The sequence below is a fragment of the Corvus moneduloides genome, chromosome Z, assembly GCF_009650955.1.
Source record: "Corvus moneduloides isolate bCorMon1 chromosome Z, bCorMon1.pri, whole genome shotgun sequence".
Classification (NCBI taxonomy): Eukaryota; Metazoa; Chordata; class Aves; order Passeriformes; family Corvidae; genus Corvus; species Corvus moneduloides.
In genome coordinates, this window is record NC_045511.1 from 59,015,283 (window position 1) to 59,035,938 (window position 20,656).

Consider the following 20,656-nt stretch of genomic DNA (forward strand, 5'->3'; position numbering starts at 1 on the left):
GATTTACTTCATACGAACACATCAATTTCTCAAAATATATATTCTCAAACACAAACTTTGAAAACGTATTTAACAAGTATACGTTATTGATGACAGATCAATTAAGCTTCCACAGGACAGCAGGATTATTCACACAGTAAAGCAAAAACTAATGGACAGTGCTCTCTGATCCAAACACACAGTCCACAACAGTACGTGTATTTTTAATTGTTAAAATGTCTGTTTTGGTGTATCTTTATCTATGTAAGCTTAGCTATCAGGCTCTTTATTTATTTTTATTTAATGTTCACCTTTAGCTGTAGTGTCTTCTCTAAGTTTTCAATCTTCCTTTCAGCTATTTTAAGCTTCTTTAGCTCCTCTGACTCTCTAAAAGAGCTCTTTGGGGACAGAGACCTTGAACGTTTCACAGGTGGTTCCTGGAGAATAAAACAAGGACATGGTTGAACTAGTTGGAACACCGGATTATGAAAGACATGCAGAATTAAAGAAGAAGTAATTTTGAATACTAATAATGAATTATAAAAAAAAAAAATCTGCATGGAATACCAGAGAAATAACAAGCAGAATTACCACAGCGCTACCACTAAAGGTTTCTCTGTGACTCGTTAATGAGAATATTCATTTACATTTACATTGTTTCTTTCAGAATAATGATGTCCCATTAGGGAAGACTAAAGGGTTATAGACTCAGAAATGCAAGAAACCTCATTACAAAGGAGGGGATAGAGGCTGGTCTAATTGCTCTATAAGGGTCCAAGGTTACACTTGATAGGACAACCAGAAACAAGAGGGAAAGGATTTTTTTCCCTTTGAAATAGTTTAACACACTGTGAAGTTGAAGGAACAATATGCTTGAGGAATATAAATACAACAGACAGTAGATCTTATACCATAATGACCATATGGTCATTAACTATAATGTGACTAACTAGAGACAAGAATATGTGTTTATATTATGTACAGCTTCATATAGCAATCTGGAGAAAGAGTATGTGAAAGTAACACTTAAACTGGGCAGCTTTCTTGTTCATTCTATGTCGTAAGTCCTTATGGCAAAGAAAGAAAGGCCTCATAAAATTAGACTTTCAGATTTTCTGAATAACTTTGGTTAAGAACAGTGAAATACTAACACACAGTTAATGCCAATAAGGTAAAATCCATTGTGCCAATACATAAAGTCAAACAAAAACTTAAGATAAATTGTGATTATTCTTGTTGCATTATGCCACTTTCACTGTGAAATAACTGATGTACAATAAAAGGAATCAAAGATAAATTCTTCTTCAATACTCCATACGTCAATACTTCCACTATTCCATTAAAATAATTTAATCTTGAAGAGTATCTTAATTAGTAGTTGGCATTTTTTTCTTTGACCACTGCCTTCCAGTATGAAATATTTACAAGACATCATATACCACAGTTTCATTTTAAATAGTACGGGTTTCCAAAAAGGAGAAAAAGAATCTATCATGAAATATCAGAAAACATTAATATCTGATATTTATATTCCTATATATGAATGTTAACATTTCCAGTGTGGTTTTGTCATTTGGTTTCAGGATTCTTTTGCCTCTGAAAGAGAAGTAAGAAAGTGATGTAAGAAAGCCCAACAAACAACCAAGCAAAATGTTTTTAAAAAAACATTGTTATAACCTCACAAAAAAAACCCAACCAAAACCAAAACCAATCCAAACAAAACAAAAAAACCCACCAAAAAACAACCACCACCACCAAAAAACCACCCCAAACCAAACCAAAATAAAACCACCAAAACAAAACCACTAAAACAACAAAAAACCCCACCCTAAACTGAAACAACCCACCTGCACAAACCCAGAACTAACATCTGGAAAGAATTTTAGTACATTTAAAATCTGAATACCAAAAAAATATATGCGTCTTCGAAGTCCCAGATTTCTTGAATAAAACGAAGAGCTTTAAAAAAACCCCCCAAACCCAAACCCCCTATTTTCTACATTTCCTAATCATTATATGACCATAATAATAATGATCATAAATCATTATTCTTCAAGAATTGTTTTCTATCTAAACACTATGTTTGTATAGAGAAGATCTGGAACATACATAGTTTCTCTGAAATCAGAAACAGAAGGTCAAAGCACTCTACTTGTTGCCAAAGAGAAGGACAACAAAGGAAAAGAAGTGGATCAACCAGTGCCAGACTGTTAAGAATACATAGGTAGAGAAAAGCCAAGAAGGAACAGGGGAAAGAGAAAAAAAAAAAAAGATAAAAAGATAAAATTCATTGTCTTGCTAGTCTAGTCACAGCTGATAACATACGATGAGTACGTAAGCATTTATATACATATATATATATGTACGTATATATATATATGTATATATATATACACACAGAGTTTATATATAGCTACCTAGGATTGTGCTAGAGCCAAGGTATGTAAAGAAACAGCGAAAACTTTTAACTATTTATGGATATGGAAATAATTCCCTGTGACAATGGATGGGATTGGTGACATGTATTAAGAACATTCTATTGCTTTTACCTTCTTAGTGATCAGACTAAAGGTCTGTGGATAAAGGACACTGGGTCTGGGCTCCACAGTTGCACATAGGTAGTTTGAACAAAATCTTTGCTAAGGAGGCAACAAGTCCTATCAAGACAAAAGAGATTGTGTAGTAAAATACACTGTAATTGGATAGCTGAGGGCTGCTGCAAAACTCAGTTTGAAAGATGGCATCTGTAATACCCTTCTCACAAGTGCAAACTTTACTGCTCCTGATGCCACCAAATATAAACAAATAATTTTTAATTCACTCCTCAGATTCTACAGAACAATTCTGACATATCTGTATTTAATATCTTCAGAAATGTATATCATGTTTCAAAATGTAATGTTCCAAAAATTTTCTACATGTTTCGGAGTAAAAAAGCCCTCCAATTTTATCAGTGAATAATGTTAATTCAAGTAAGTAAAGGAATTTAGATCAGAAGTCTTTTCATTGAATGTTCCTAAAACATTTTTACCAAAGACTAAACCAAATAGCAGTAGCAGAAAATCAGAAATAAACAGAGTCTGTAATATGAAATAGATATAACACTTTGTAACAGAAAATTTAACATAAAGAAATAGCAGGTAAGTAGATGGGACACACATTAACTGGTAATGGAGGCACACAAGTAGAAAAAGAAAATATGCCTAATTCTAGACAACCTTCTCTTACCTGTCTGCACCATGAAAGACACCACGGGATGAAGCTGCAAATAGTCACATTCTTGAATTCAGCAAGTTTTGTGTTTAATAAAGTGCCAAAACAAGCCAATAAAACAAACAAACAAACAAAAAACCCAATCCAACCAACCAAAAAAATGACAAAAAAAAAAAATAACAACAACAAAAAAACAAAAGCACAAAAACCACCCACAAAACCAAACCAAAACAAAAAAACCAAAGCCCACAAACAAACAAAAACCCAACCAACCAACCAGCAAAACCCAAACCAAAGCAGGGAAGTCAGAACTGCTCCTGGAATATCTTAATAGTTGAGGACAGTGGCCAGAAATCTTAATGTTTTTATCAGTTGAAGAAACAGAAACATCATTGAGGCTGAACTCAAGACTGACCAGATACAGGTGGGGTTTTTAGGGAACAAAAACAGCAAATTCTTGATTCGCTATGTTTCTTCAACAGAAACTTTACCAGTACTGCAAGTTAACATGCCTTTCAGTATCTTGACACTACAGACTTAGAAGAATGATATAGAACGTATATGAATAGAAGGCAATTCTAACTCCCATGCATCATACCACGGGAAAGCCTAGCTGTAAGAAAACCCCAAAACCCTACTGAATCAGCCAGCACACATATGAATGTCAGTTTAATCAGCTAACAGAAATCATCTAAAGCTCAAAAAGGTACAAAGTGTAAGTTTCTAAAAGAGCTCTAGGAAGGTCAAGCAACTGACTCCTATCAGATGCAACAGCTATACCACTTTTCACAGAGACTGGACTTATGAAGGTTACAGTTGCCTGTAACGCTTAACAGTATCACAGTATCAAGGTAAAAGACATTACATGCATATTTAACAAAGCTTTTAACCAGCTCTTGCAGAATAAGTTGTTTCTGTTACTCTGTCTGACTGTAGGCAAGACGGATTTCTACATTTCACAAAGAAACCAACACGAGGCTATAGAGGCATATATGCTGTTGCATATAAACAAACACAGCTGGAAGCATCTAGTCATGTGGCCATACCTCCCGATTTATCACAGTAGCACCAAGTTTCTGATTTGTACCAGGCTCTTCTTTTTAACACCTCTCCACCTATTCCTTCTTTCAACACCTTCAAAATCTTTTCAGAGCAGTAAGTCATCAAAGCAGTGCAATTCCGATCAGAAGTGATTCCATGCTTATTTGCTCTTTGTATCCTGGGAATGTACATAAGGGGGAATGAAGGGGCAGCACAACAGTCTTTGTAAAGTCAAAAGGATCATCTTTTTAAAACAAAGACTGAATATCCAACATATTTTTTCTGTCAAATCATGTGCTAATAACTTCTGTCAGAAATAATTTTGTGATAAAAGGCTGAACAATGAGTTAATGAGAAGATATTTCATTGAAAGGGAAAAAGGGTAAAGCGTAAAGTACTACCGCAGCAGTACCACCTTTCTATTTTAGAAAATCCAGAGTATTTCCAAAATTTCACTTACTGTGTTGCCTAAATACAAAGGATTTGTAGCTCATCAGTTGAGTTCCCAAAATTTTTAATAGAGACTTGTGTGCACTTGTGAAAAAGTGGACATATCAAACAACCTTGACTATTGAAAGAACATGATTCAGATCTACATATCAAAACAGGAAGAGATTTTCTACAATAGTCTTAAAAATTTGTATTCAGTTTTAATCAAGGAGGTGTAATTGCTTTATTTTGACACAGTTCACGACAAACACAGCAGACTCATTTACTTTCCCCTGAGGAAATAGAAAATAACACTGTGAAGGGCTAACCTTGGCAAAGGGTCAAACACCCACTCAACTGCTCTCACGTTCCTTCCTCACTAGGACAGAGGGAGAAAACAGGATGATAAAGCTTGTGGGTTTACCACTCAACATCATGGGCTGAATCGACTTGAAGAAAATCAATTTAAGTTACTGCCACTTAAAATATATTTAAGTAATAAGAAATAAGGAAAAAAAAATTAATCAACACCTTCTTCCCTACCCAGAAGGAGCTCCCAGCTTCCCAGGCACAACTTCACTCCATCACTCCTGACTTTTTTACCACCTTCTGAGCCATGCAGGTGGAAGGTTTACAATCAATCCATAACAGTTCCTATTGGGCCATTCTTTCCTCCTCACACTTTTCCCTGCTCCAGCACTGGGCCTCTCCACAGGCTGGAGTCCTTCAGGATGAACCTATTCCACAGCTTGTCTTTCATGGACCACAGTTCACGTAAGAGAGGAACCTGTTCCAGCATCAACTCCCCTCCATGTGGCTTCCACGAGTGAATATCCATCTGCTCTGGGCCCCTCCACAAGCTGTAATATTGACATCTGCTCCACAGTGATCCTCTCCATAGGCTGCAGGGAAATACCTGTTCCAGCATGTGAAAAAACTCCTCCCTCTCCTCCTTCCTGACCTTGGTGTTTGCTGGGCTGTTTCTCACCTTCTGTTCTTCACTCTGCACTGCTTGTGTAGCATTTTGGTTTTTCTTAAGCACATTGTCTCAGAAATGCCACAACATGTTCCTGAACAAATGTTCTAAAGTATGTTTTTTCCCATAGAAACTAGCACCCAGTGCAGGACATTAAGAAAGAACAAGCCATATATTTTTCAAAGAAAACATTATGAGATGCCATATGTGGATAAACTAGAAAGTTTCTAAGGAAGCAGACATGATGTTCTACCCTTGTACATTACTTATACCATTCAGAATCATGTTCACCTTTGCAAACTTGTTAAGGAGATCTCTTCCAAGATTCCCATACTCTATACAATCACAATAAAAACAGATGAGGAAGAGTCTGAACACACTGAAAAGCATCATGATTACAGCTAATTTAATAGATCCATTTAAATAACAGATTTATTTACAGATGTCATTCATTTTACTATAGCTTATAGCTGTTACTGTTATTTAATGCCTAAATTAAACAGTGAGAAACAATGAAAGAGGCAATCCAGCACTATACAAAGTTGAATGTATAAACCTCAAAGGACATTGTCATTCTTCCTCGAAAAAATACTATATTCCCCTCTAAAAATCAAGATTTTTTTTTAAAAAAATCTTTTTCACTTAAAAAATCATAATAACCATTTATAGCTCTCTCATTTTCCTTACAGTGAAAGATGGTCATTCTGATAAACACCACAAAATATCTGATAAATATTCATATTAGCAAACCTACAAAGAATTTATCCTTCAAATAGTTCATTTAATTAGGAATCCCTTATTCAGTATTTAATAAGGTAAAAATCTTCTACTCCCAACAGCTATTTTAACAAGTCTTTGGCAGATAACACAGGAACTATTCAAACAACCTTCCAGAATTATAAGCAGCGTCAACAGATATTAAAATTATTATCTGGACCCTTGAGCAAAAACGTTTGGCTTCACCAGCCTGACTTAGACACAAATACACCAGACAATAAAACTACCCTACCTCATGCTTTCTTCCAGTCCTTAGATTGTTGCTTTCCAGAGTAGCTGTAGTGTACAAATTATGCTCTGCTAGGTTAAGACCTGCTTTTTTCAATTTTTTCTATAAAAGTTCAATTTCATATGATTGCACTGTAATACAGCACTCTAGTTCACTTAAAAAAAGGCTGTTGAAATATTTAGAAAATGGCAGCACAGTTATATCATATTGGTAACAAAAAATCAAAACCATAACACACCATTTACATAAAACTGCCCAGAGAAACATATTAGCAATATTACAGAAACATGTAAAAGCTGCAAATAATTCTGCTTTCAAAAATGACTCATTAATCCATAATCAAAACCAGATCTCAAAATATAAACATTTTCAGACCACTACCATATCTTCCAAATCCAAATTTGCGTTCTTTAAAATGGTTGTTTTATACAGATGTTTCTTCTGCAGCAACTTATTCTACTTATTCGATGGTATTTTGTATGTCACATGCTATCAAGCTTTCTTGACAAAGTATTGCATCTTCTGGACTTGTTTCTGGTGAAACTTCAAGTTGTAAGTATCACTGGTCTAACAAAAAACCTTTAACTGCATATTCTGTAAATAAACATACATTCTGTAAATAAACTTATTGTTAGTTAAGAACTGCCTCAGAAAAGAACTTTTTTGACGTAAATCTACAACTTGTCCCCATTACATCCTTAAACTCAGCACAAGTGTTGTGGTCAAACTGAAGAGACTTATAGAAAAAATAGATTCTAGGTCACAGTGTTACCCAAGCTTGGTACTTTATTTTGTTAAATTGTTAAATTCCAGGACCTTTCCTAGCTATCAATCCATGTGCAGCAATTCCTTGGCACAATACAATGCTCCTGCACACCGATCAATTTGGCCTAGTTACCAAACCTGTTCAGACAGGACACATTTCACTGGCAGCAGCTACTCTAAGTTATATCCCTGATATCCAGTAGCAGACTTGTGTGCACATGACCAAGAGTGGTAAAGTTACCATGGCTTGATGACTGACTCCATGTCAGCTTAGTTTTCATTACCTGGCTGTGATGACACTCTACTCCATTACAAGTACTGGGCAAAACTTCCTTTGCTTAGCGTAAGCAGCAGCAATATGCCTGTTGTGCCACCTTATGGCAATCACAAAGTGAAATGCTCTACCTCAAACCTCCTCCACAGTGCCTTAAGGCTGGGGACACACATTCATCTTCAAACAGCTGTGCCAAAGATGGTAAAATTCCCACATTTTAATACTGCATCCAGGCAGCTAGAGGTTAGCACCTCAGTGCCACTGCTGGAGAAGGAACGATGAAAAACACCTCCCTGATTGATTGCATAACTAAAAGGGCTGGTTAGTTTAAAAAGTCAATGGAAGTGGCTTGAGCTGACCTGGTACTACACTGATGAGAGGAAACTCATGGAACTCTATTGCCAGTGGTGTTCTGACAGCAATGACAAGCAGCTGGCAAGCAGTAAAGTCTTCAACCAACAAACTTCATCCAGAAGACACACTCTTAAGACTAACTACAAGTTTTATTTTACCCCTTATTAACAAGGTCCTGGCAACAGCACTTGCTTGCAACTGTTTGAGCATATTCTTAAGACCAATACTTATTTCAATAGAGAAGATAAAATTAGGTATAATTATCCCTTGGTACTACCATCTCAAATACTGGTATTCCCCATGTAAAACAAGTCAGGTATACTGACAAAAATCAGAAAAAGCAGTGTAAAAAAAAGGTTAAGTAAATAAATCTCCAAATTCATGCCAATCAAGAAATGAGGTGGTCGAAAGTTGATTAAAATTGATCAAGCAAACACCTTAGTAAGCTTACTATTTTTTAGAAACAGACTAATGGGTATAGCCATTTTATTTCTATGCAGTACATGATGCTTTTCATAAAGCCTAATATAAACTCACAATTTCAACAAATAAATACAAATTAAGGATATTGAGCACTTGTTTTAGAAAAACCACAGCTCTTCTCATAAAGTAAGTGTAAGAAATTTGTCAGAGAGTAGAAGTTGCCCATGCTTTTGTTGACTATAAATTCCGTTCCTCATTTGCATAGTTTAGGCCATATGTAGTTGCAAACAGACATCATTACTACCTATGATCAGTAAAAGGCCTGTTTATAAACATTAGCTTATTAACACACAGGGAAAAAAAAAAACCAGGAAAATGAGGAGTAGACAAGCCATGAATTCAAAAGAATGCTTTAAAGAAAGCTGGACCACACGTTTGTTTGAACAAAACCTGAGCACTATTTAAGAAGGAAAAAAAATCCAGCAAAACCTAGAAGACAGAAATAGTGTCAGTAGATAAGGGATATGTAGCTACACTTAAGCTGTGGAACTGATTTTATTACTTGAACTTTATTCTTTCTTTTTACAAATGAGAAATACACCTATGTCTTGGGGTGACTTTATGATGTGTATCCCATATCGCTGCCTATGCCAAGGAATTAATTTTGTGCCTTTCTATGCCTTTAAACTGAGCCTGAGAGGGGGGAGGAAAACTTGAGCAAAACTTTTTCAAAGCAGTTTGCAGCTTGTTCAAGGTCACACAGAGACAGAGATTTTTTTTCAGCTGCAGCAGGGGAGCGAGGAAGCACCCGGCTTGCTGCTTTCCAGTCAGTTTCTGGCCAGTTGTTCAGTTTCTTTTTCTCCAGAGAGAGACTGAGAGTTGGACTTTTTTTTCCTTCCCTGGAATTTCGGATTTTCTCCTTTTCTACTGGACTGCTTCAATATCAGAACACATTGGGAGGACTTTCCACCGAGCGCAGAGGGCCTGGCCCTGGCCCAAGCCCCAGCTCCGAGGAGACCAAAGGAGGACTCTAACACTTTCCCAGGTTTTTTCTCCACAGCGAGAGATTTTTATTATTTAGCATTATTTTCCTTTTCCCATGTGTTTGTTAAATAAATAGTTTTTATCTCCTTCACTTTCCCTCAAGGAAAATTTATTTTTTTCCCAAACCTGGTGGGGGGGGAGGGGTGGTTGTGCCTTCTCTCAGAGGATATATTTCTAAATTTGACCAAACCAGAAAAACCTATGAGCTTGACACACACATCTTCCTCAGTTGCATGTAAAAAAAGAGCTCCATGTGGAACATAAGCTTTACAATTATATTAGTAATTCAAAAAAGAGTCAACAATTCCAATCTGTTACAACAATTTAAATTCACATTACTGTTACTTTAAAGAGTAACACCTGTTAAGTGCTCATAGAATCATTTAGGTTGAAAAGGACCTTCAATATCCTCAAGTCCAACCACTGCTGCTGACTTTTAACCCATAAGAATTACAGAATTTTCGCTAATGATTAACTTCTTATTGTACTTTTTTTTCTTTAAAAAATGAAATGCCGAGTGCCTTAAAACATAACTCCATGTAAGAGTCACAGACTACATCAAAACCTTGCTCCTCTATGCCGTGCAAGTTCTACTATTGACTTCAATAGGACCAATACATAAACAGTATTATTCTTAATTTCTTTTGAGGTTATTTTCCTACTCTTTTCTTCTTCCAAAAGAGATCCCTAGAAATCACCATGCTGTGATACTTATTTCAAATAAAATACCGTAAAGGCGCAGTTTCTAATAAAACCCTTACAACAGTCTCTGTGCAAATGGCTATACAGACATATTTCTTGGAAAACTAAATCCAACAAATCCAGTCTTAGATCTTAACGTACACCTCCAAAATGCTTATGCTTTTACCACAAAATATTCAATAAACTGTTACCAAAACATACTTACCTATAGAATTGGGGTCTACAATATCCTCAAAACCTGCTCAATTTTTTTAAGCATACCTGTCAAATTTCTTCATTTTCAGAAATTCTAAGAACCCAGATGTAACCTGATGAGATCAATTTAAAAATGAAAGTTTTGCTTATCAATGGACTCCAGTTTAAAAGGAGTTGGGTATAATTTTCCATTAAACTTAACATATCCTTGAATAACTGAGAAATATTCTTTTAATTTTCCTAGCCTAAAGACTTTGTTTATTCAAATATCAAGAGAATGTTAAACTTTTTTTTTTTATACATTAAAGTAGACCTTCCCAAGACAGAAAGCTGGGTGAAATTTCTCTCTCTGGTCTTTTGTTTCATATCCATGTCAATTTAACTTTATACTTCCAGACTTTTGTGCTCCAGGTATCTTTGGTTAAGAGCAAAAAGAATTACTAAACCCAAATTATTTAGTAAAAAGATTTGGTTACTATGAGAACAACCAATTTTTCTGTATAAAAAAATGACTCCATGAACAAGACAGAGTTTCTACGCATGAAAAAAGAACAACATTTTTACAAAGGCATGTAGTGACAGGACAAGGGACAATGACTTCAAACTGAAAGACGGGAGATTTGTACCAGATATTACGATGAAATCCTTTACTGTGAGGGTGGTGAGACATTGGAACAGGTTGCCCAGAGAAGCTGTGGATGCCCCGCCCCTGGAAGTGCTCAAGGCCAGGTTGGATGGGACTTTGAGCAACCCAGTTTAGTGGGAGGTATCCCTGCCCATGGCCACGGTGAAACTAGATGATCTTTAGGTTCCTTTCAAGACAGGCCATTCTATGATTCTGTGAAATGCAATTCCATCAGTTCCTCAAAGAGAAATGTGACCTTGGCTTTTCACTTTCTAACTTTACATCTAAACTCTAATTAGTAACCTAAGAACTATGGGAAGTATTACAAATAGTAAGGCCAAAAAGGCAAATAATTTGGACTATAATGGAACTCTGATTTAAAAATCTTAACACTATCAGGAAAAAAAAGCAGAATACTGAGTTTCAAAACTACATAAATCATTCAACATTCAAGGCCTGTATGAAGGATGGAGTCCAGTTTCATAGTAAAGATCAAAAATCTACAATCCAGAAAACTGCAATCTGAGAGGCAGAAAATCACAATCTAAGAGGTTCTTCAACAGCTTCTGCCTCAGAATGATCATTTAAATTTTTCGTTTTATGAATTGAAACAGTAACTCACAGAGTAACTCACCAGGGAATTCTATAAAGGTTCACTTCCTAAAGTCTATTCTGAATCCTATGTCTAAAACTAAAATTTCTATGAGACAATCATTTCAGTGTACACACAATGGTGACCCTCTTCACAGTCTATCCATCTACATGCTGAGTGCAGCAAATGAAAACTTTTCTCTCAGGTTCAAGCATCTTAAGAGTCCAACTGTATTACAAGGTCTAGATTAACAGAGTAATGGTTTCCTCTTTCACACAGCAAAATCAGTTTACATCACGTTATTTTACGAAAGATCACGTGTCTATTGTGATACTGAAACTTCTCTTACAGGCAAAATATATATTCCAAATAAATGTCAGAATTTTAGTTTATGTTATAAACAACAAATATAATCAAGAAAATATGTATTTCTATCAAGTAGATATCTCACTACTCTTACATGTCTTTTCACAGTGAGACTCAGCCGATGGTTTTCTGGATGCATTAATCAAGCTGAAGCATAAGCACCACCTTTGCCACAAACGTAGTATATAGGGAACCATCCACTGTACTTAGAGAAGGGAATCCAATACCACTCTTATCACCTATCAAAAGCAGTACAAACAACATGGAAAAAAATACAGCTATGCTCCATCGTATTTCTATTCTGCATGAGTTTTCTGAACTGGCAAATGAGAGCAGGTACCAAAGGAATGGATACCTAAGAGCTTCAGGACTAATTACACAGCCTAACATGTTCTTCTGTTCCTTACGGGTGCATGTGCTCAGCTTTCTTAGCAGAAAGCTGTGCTAACACCAACTGCACCGTACCAACACTATGGGCTAGGAGAGAACAAGAAGAGCCTCAACAGTCTTTCTGTGAGTTAGATGCAAGCTCAACTCTGCTGCAAACTGGTCAGGAGGCACACTGTGGCTTTAGTAAAAACTAAAGGCTCAGCAACAGAGCAAAGTTTAGACATACAGCTCAGACCAGGGAACAGGTATATAGGATTACCAGAATACCTGAATTAGGAAAATAGTAATTTTGACCTGTGGCACCCAACTAGACTATGACCCATACCTCAAAGTTTCCTTCAGTCAAAACTCCTGGAATCCAGTGCCATATGCCAAGCAAAGCCATGATGAATGAACTGTTGAGAAGGAGTTTCCTCTTACTCTGTTATTCAGTTAAAAAGCTGCCCAGCGAAGTCACAGGCAGTGCTCACTACAGCATCCTTTGCAAACTCCTTTCTGCAGCTTGGGCATCCTATTACAGCCTCATGACTATTCACTGCAAATACATCTAAGATGGGCAACAAGTCTTGAAAAGCAACTTACTCAGACTGGACCTTGATCTCATATGTCCCCTTGAGCTGCCAAAATGTGCTACAAGTCAGACAAAGAGTTTACACCATCCATTCACCCTCAAAAAACACTTATATTTGTCATCCTCCAAATTTCACGTGATTTATATCATATAAAAAGAACACTCTGATCATCTAAGATCAGAAGAACAGGGAGGTGAAAAAAGGATGCAATTCCTTTCTGAAGGCCATGTGGCCACTACACCAGAAAGATTTCCCAAACCCGGTATGAATGATTTATTTTATTCATCAGGAAGACTAGACCTCCTGGTATACAATTAATGCCCCAAATTATCAGGAAAAATATGCAATTACAAGATAAGAAAACCATTTTGTAGTCTGAAAACGCATTTAGAAGAATAATCACTGAAAGCATAAAGACAAGGCTGGATTTCATTAAGCCTTTTTGTCAAACTAGCCACTCATTTCCTCATGCATTTGTTGAACTGGCAACTTTTTAGCAGCAAGTACACAATAAAACTGGGTATTTTTCCATAAAACTGATCACAGCACAGCAAGCAAAAGTTTAAAACATCAGTATTATTTTCTTTAATACATTATAATTAGTAGACATTAAAAACAGACTGCAACACCATAGAAGCCCAAGTAAACATTGATTAAAATATCTTTATACTATTGGAACAAAGCTTTACAACTGTGGTTTAGAAGTTTCTAGTAAGTATTATGGCTTTTTCTTCTTATTTTTTCTTAAGAACTCTTACAGCATTTCCTCTGGCATCTTAGTTTTTAAAAAGCTTATTAACTGATTACCAGGTGATTTAACTAGACCAAATACACCAAATGAAGACAGTCTTTCTTCAAAGATTTTAAACTATTTTAAGATATAGATAGATAGACAGATAGATAGAGAGATATAGATATATCTCCATATTGGAAGTTACCAGGTAAGTTTAAAAAAGCACATTTTTCTGAGTTTTTACTGAGTCTCAGCACTAGAAAGATAAAAATATAAACCTTTGTATGATGGTGAGGCTGCTCCAAAAAAGTAACTTTGCTGTCTACTGAACTATTACACTATTATCATAAGTAAAAATCAAACCTGTGCACTAATGGTGTAAACTAGGGACTGTGCTTGTTATGCATTATCATCTCTGTACATTAGAACCTCAATCATACTCAAACAAATTCACTAAAGTGTGGTTTTCAATCTGCTAACTATGCATTCCATAATAGCCTGTAATTATTAAAAACTGACAAGAAAGCTACGCCACCTGTGTTTATGTGAAGCCAGGTAATGAAAAAAACAACAACGCTGTCATCACCTCTCAATTCCTGATTGCATTATCAAAACTGTAGCCGAGTTTGGCATCTGGGTGTGACCTTGTTAACTGCTAGGGTAATTAAATTTATTCTATTGGGAAAAGGGATGATAAATTATTAGCAAGAAGATTTTGTTCACATTTTATTAAATTGGCCTGTCAAAGGGTCGGCCAAATTATCAAGGGCCTCATTTATTGGAGGCCAGCCATATTGCCACATCTGTTACAATTATTTATAATTTCAGCAGTTGAAAACCAACTGAGTTCGGCATCCGCCATGTAAAGTAATTTACAAATTATCTGATGAGGGAGTGTTTTAGCTTCTCCCTCATTTCTAGCCAGCAGAAAGCCGCGCTGTAATTACAGAACACGATTAGGTTCTTTGGGGAACTTATCTTGCACTCATAGCCATAGTAAGATGCAGCAAGAACATATGGAGGAGCTTGTGCTTCTACTCCCTGAAGCTCATGACCCGCCTGCCGCTGAGCCCTTGAGTTGAATTTGAATGAGAGTGCCATGGCTAATGTTCTACACATGCACCATTTATGCCACAAAACAAATCGGATCACTGTTAATTATGAAGCAGCTATAATCAGGCCTTCACATCTGTGTAATGTGAAGCGCAGTAGGCTGTATTCCAATAATGTATGACTACCTTTGGGTCGCAAATTGCGAGCCATATTGCCTCAGTAGTAGTTACTGAATTCAAAGTAAGTCCTTTGATAAAAGCCCATCACAAAGATATTTTTATCCATTTTTTTTTAAACACAAGCCTTTCTTTATCAGCTATTGACCAGAACAGTTAAAGCATATGGCACAAGTTCATTAATGAACAGTAGCACACAGCACTCTAATTTAATGAAACCACTTGAGCCATAAAAATCAGATTTAGTTAATTCCCCCCTTCCCTATTTTTTTCTTTTCTACATCTAGCCTATACCCTGGACTCCAACATAATGTCATGGGTGATCTTGCTGTAAAATATAATTATTTTCTCGTACATTTATAAACAGATTTTATATTTCAAGAGCCTGTGCATTTTGCAACGTGGAATGAGGGGGATATGGGGTGTGTGGGGATGAATGAAAAGAAATTTGAAAATTGGAAAGAAATGTCCAAGTAGTTTCCTCTTCATAACCCAAAACTTAACCTGATAACAATTAATAGTCCATGTATCATTTCTAGTCTAAAAATTATTGTCTGGCAGCTGTCTTTTAACAAAAAAAATATTCTTTATTCAGTGAAAAATCTTTCTGTGAGAAAGCAGCTAAACAAGTAGCACCCAGATGGCAAACCAGCTACAGTTTAATTAATCCACTAAAAGCCATTCAGTTTTCAGTAAGGGTAATGTAATTTTGAATAATTGTAGAGAAAAAAAAATCACTAAACGTTCTTAAGTTTTATTATAGCAGCATGAATAGTGCCACTATAGAGTAGTTAAAGTTGAGTTGCTCTTTGCATTATAAACCTCACATTTTCAGTATCTTGGTCCTTTTTGATTCTTGTACATTGAAAATAGATATATGGAATGTCAAACTAAACTAAATGAAACTATTCTTCAAATCTGCTTCTTTTTTTTCTTTCTATATTTTTAGCACTGTGGAACAGGATGTAGATTACTTTTCAAAACTTACACTACTCCCTAAGGTACGTTGCATTTCTTTCCTTCTTTAAAAAGGAATTTCAAAAGCTGCACAAAACCACTGTTCCTTGTTTTACAGGCATCACATGCCTGCATCCTGGCACACATACAACATTGCAGGTGAAATTCCAAACTGTCATAGTAAAACAAACCCAGATATAACTGAAATTGCATTTTATGGTGATCAAGTGCGAGTGTACTGCGATCCCAACAGCAACAATGACTTCACAGACTTCATTAGACAAGTTATAGTGCCACACAGCTTTTCTGAGGCCAAGAATCACTCAGTGCACAGTCCTTATATGTGCATTACCTCAGCATGTGTGCAGCTCAAAGACTTTATAGACTTTTTGAAAAATAATAATACTTTAAAAAATACCTGTATTTTCTCCTTTGCATCTTGTTTAAAAACATGTATACAAAACATTGTAAATACGGTTGCACAACACATTAGTGTAAGAAAACATGTCTGGAAAGTAACAAATTATTACTGTTTCTCTGACTGAGAAACAACCTGACACAGACTTGTAGTAGTTTTTTTAAAAGTATTTAGCTATAAGCTACCATAATTAATTTGATATTAAAAATATAACAAAAATTTAAATTACCTCATTAATATTGAAGATCCCATGTGATGCACATGTAAAGTTAAAATTATACTTACCTATGTGTTTCAAACACTAATAAATATTGTTACTTTTCTATTACATATCTGAGCATGGAACAAATTAAACTTTGCAAGCTATAATTTATACTTGTCCTTATTATAAGGGTAATAATCTCAAAATAACAGACAGTTTGCAGTTAGGGGAATACAACCATTTGAAAAATGTTATTGGTATTTTCCATCATTAAAGCCTAATTATTTACTCAGCATGTTGTGTCACGTAAATTGGTCAATTTCAGTTCCATATTACTTTCTCCAAAGCCTGAGCCTTCAAGCAAACAGTGATAAATCTCTTGCTTTTCTCAATGTGTTTTAGTGTTACACAGCAATAATATCCACTATGATTTCATCTTGCCTACTACAAATACCTTTTTACTACAGTATTTGTTAGTTCCTTTAAAAATTACATTTTGACATCTTTGTGATGACTTTAATTCTTTTTTTTAATGAATTGAATATTTCTAAAAACTGGAAGACAATTCTGTCAAGTTTTGACCCATAGAGGGTGCAAGATTGAGAAGTTTTTATTGCATATAAATTAATAGGTTTTCTAACAGTAAAGACAAAATAATTGTAATGTAAAAAGCATTTTGTTAGGAATGTTTCAGCAACTGAAATGATCAAAAACTGCAAAATGGAATTTACAGCACCACACTTACAATGGGATATCTGCCTTTTTTTATGCTGTATCACAACCAAGACAGAAAATTAAGCTCAAACATAGACTTCAAATATTCACATTGCAATATAAGTATATTGGACTAAATCTAGAACTGCCAAAATAAACTAGAGTTACCCTGTCCAGCTAAGTTCTTTTACCATTTATATTTCAGCCAAATTCAGTATTTTAAAGACTCTACTACATAAGCCTAATAAACTGAAATCACTGAAAAACTAATGTTAAAAACCAGTAAGTCATACTCTGAAAATACATCTTGATGGACTTTTGCAAGGCAACAATGGTGCAGTTTTGAAATATTTTCTTTATGTATTTCTCATATGAATCTAACTTTTTATTTTAGTCAAAAATCTGCTTTTTTTTTGTCTAATAATCTTAAGTTCCATCTATGTGCAGTCTATGTACTTCCATTGTTTTACTGATATTTTCTATTCTGACTAGTTTTAAAAACTTCATAATCAGAAATTATGATACTGCTATAAAAGCACAAGTGAATTCTGCATTAGGTAGAACACACATACCTGTCAAATGCTAGTTACAAATGGAAACTTTTACATGCCTGTTAATTACTGTTCTTTGATCAAGTAACACCTCTTTGATGACATTGTCTTTGGTGTCTGCACACGTACAAAAAGTAGGAGCCAAGGCACTGACTGCTTCAGTTCAGTAAATATATTGGTATATTTTTTATTTACAGGGGTAATAGTTATGGTATACTAACTGTATGACTAAATGCATACATAGTAAGATGTAAGTAGAAACTTTCTGTAAGGCAGATTGAAATTTTTCATCATACACATTACCAGAATAGCCAAATGAAATGAACCAAAAGTTTGTTCTCACCAACCCAAGCGCCACATTGACTAGATTAAGATTACAATCTTTTAAAAAGGCATCTTTTACCTTTAATGGAAGAAAACAGAGATACTCTTGCTAACAAAGCCAATACTAAAAAACTCGGTTTTGCCTGACTAGACATAATCTGAACAGCAAGAAAAGTTCAAATCCAGGAAAAACACATGCAACACTGATGTATTTCTAACACATGCAACACTGATGTATTATATTCCTAGCTGCTCAGTATATGAAGAAGATACATTACTGTGTAGACGGACTGTTAGCATGCCCCACATGCTGAACTTTCAGCAAGGCATTAATCTGAACATGCTCAAGAAATCAGTATTTCATGGCAGAAATTAATTTGCACTTAAACCAACTTCTCTTCTTAAGAATGATTGCTTAAAAATTTTTATAGGGGAACTAACAGGTGTCCACACTGCTTTGGTGTCTTGTTAACCAAGCTTTTATTCCAAATCCATTGTATTCTGATGTTGCAGTCAAGGGACAGTTGAATGAGCTAGAAGGTTCCTCTTAATGACGTTTGACTTCGGAATTTCACAAATTACCAGAATTATGGCTATCTAACAAGTCAGAGAAGGTAATCATTGTTTTTTCCCTCCAGAAACCCCTGATGTGCAACCAACACAATAATAATTACCTTTCTGAAATTTATACAGGATAGTAAAGTTGGTGATGGGAAATTTGGCTGTAATCAAAATCCAGTCAAAAATGAGCATTATGATACATTCCCAAAAGGCATACTCCAGGCTTTCAACCAGAGCAAGACTGCATGTTAACAAAATTTGTGGTATTTGTTACAGCAGAATGCAAGAATGACTCTTCATTTTACTCTTCGTATTGTCACTTTTATTTAAGTGATACAATTCTTTCTCCCTTTCATTTGTTTATATCACTTAGGAGTTAAAGCCTTTGAAAAATGATCACAGGTTTTAGATTGGGAAACTACCTAACATTTTGTGAGAAATTTGGAAACAATAATCAGCCTTTCATTCTTCCTATCATTTTCTACTCCCATGGGCTCTCAAAATCCACTTAGGACAAAGTGAATTACTTCTTGGCTATTTCCAAGGCAGATCAGAGATCATGTCTCTCAGGCAAAATTAATTCAAAGTCCAGATAGATTGATATTTCAAATGAATCCAAGTCATTAAACACTTGCATTGAAATTTTTGTGCCTATCAGATCTTTCTTTTATATTTGTATTTAAGAATGCTTACATCATCTCTAGAAGTGGAAGTTCAAGATTAGCCAATTTCTTATGGAAATAAGTATCTCAAAGGAACATAAACAGTTCATTTATCAAAACCATGCATTTTTATATAATGTCCTTCCAAATGAACGGAACATCAAGACACAGTTACTTCCAGCTATAACTATATAAGCTCATTAGCTAGATCATACTGGTATGACAATTTGCTGGTTTTATGACTAGCAGTACTTAAGTGGTTGTAATTATAGTATCTGAAAGGTAGCATCCTAGTAAGATGAATGGAGAACATCAAAAATATGATGCTTTTTCCTAGTTGGCAGCCACATCCCCTAATGTAGCTAATGGGTTTTTTTGGTAGTCAGCATTTGTCAGGACAAGACAAATAGCTTGTCTTTTGACTTGCATAAACTTTTCCAACCTTTCCTGCTTTGAAAACAGTACTAACAAAAAACATGGTCAAACATAAAGCTAGCTAAATCTATGTGTAAAAACCATATTCACACTATTCATCTTTTTAAACTAAGGTTTATATAATTTTTAAACAACACCAATGTACTATTCAATACTAGTTGATAATACTTAGGTCCTTTTTTAAAGGAATTTAGCATCAGGAAATTTAAAAACAGAAATTATCTGTTAGAAAATAACACAGATAACCGGAACAGCTTCCAAATTTCCATGTGGCTCCTCATCTTTTCTTTTTCTGTTTTGTAGATCAAATAAATGCTTAATATTTACACTGGATTATTTTGCATTTAATGCTAATTTCTGACCCGATTTTAGGAGAGGCACCATATTTAATCACATTGCAGAGTAAGCACATTCCAAAATACTCAGAATTGCACAGCATGATGTCAACCATTAATAAAGTCAGGTGTAGAGAAACAAGATGTAAAACAGAGATCAGAGGACTAGAGACAGAACATTGCATAGAATAGTCAAAAGAAAATCAAACATATTGTATGTCATTTATCTCAGAACTAGCAAACTTCACAGAAAAACCAGTGGAATCTTGACTGTATATATGTGAATGGTTATACCTTATTAGAATCCAAACAGGACATGTGATTTACCCAGTAAACGTTTTAATCCCCAAAACTTAAAAAATTATGCTTGTAAGATAAAAATAAAAAGGAATATATTTTAAGTAATTCCTTACAACATCTTAAGACATTTGATAGCAGAAAAAAAAAAGCACCAGCAAGCAAAACACAAGTGCTCTGCAAAAATTGCTGATTGACTGTACTTTGAGAATTACTTCTTAACATGTTATAGCTGTCCTTTCTCTGACAGGCAGCACAGACTGTTGCAGGTGAAGATACTTAAAAACAAATG

General features: G+C 35.1%; 1 protein-coding gene across 1 annotated transcript in view; it reads right to left on the reverse strand.

The window, feature by feature from the left end:
- Nucleotides 1-20,656, reverse strand: part of CNTLN (centlein) — a 183,597-nt gene that overhangs the window by 101,135 nt on the left and 61,806 nt on the right. Inside the window, 2 exon segments of the mRNA XM_032097108.1 lie at nucleotides 356-416; nucleotides 6,648-6,746. Coding sequence (XP_031952999.1) covers nucleotides 356-416; nucleotides 6,648-6,746 — 160 coding nt within the window.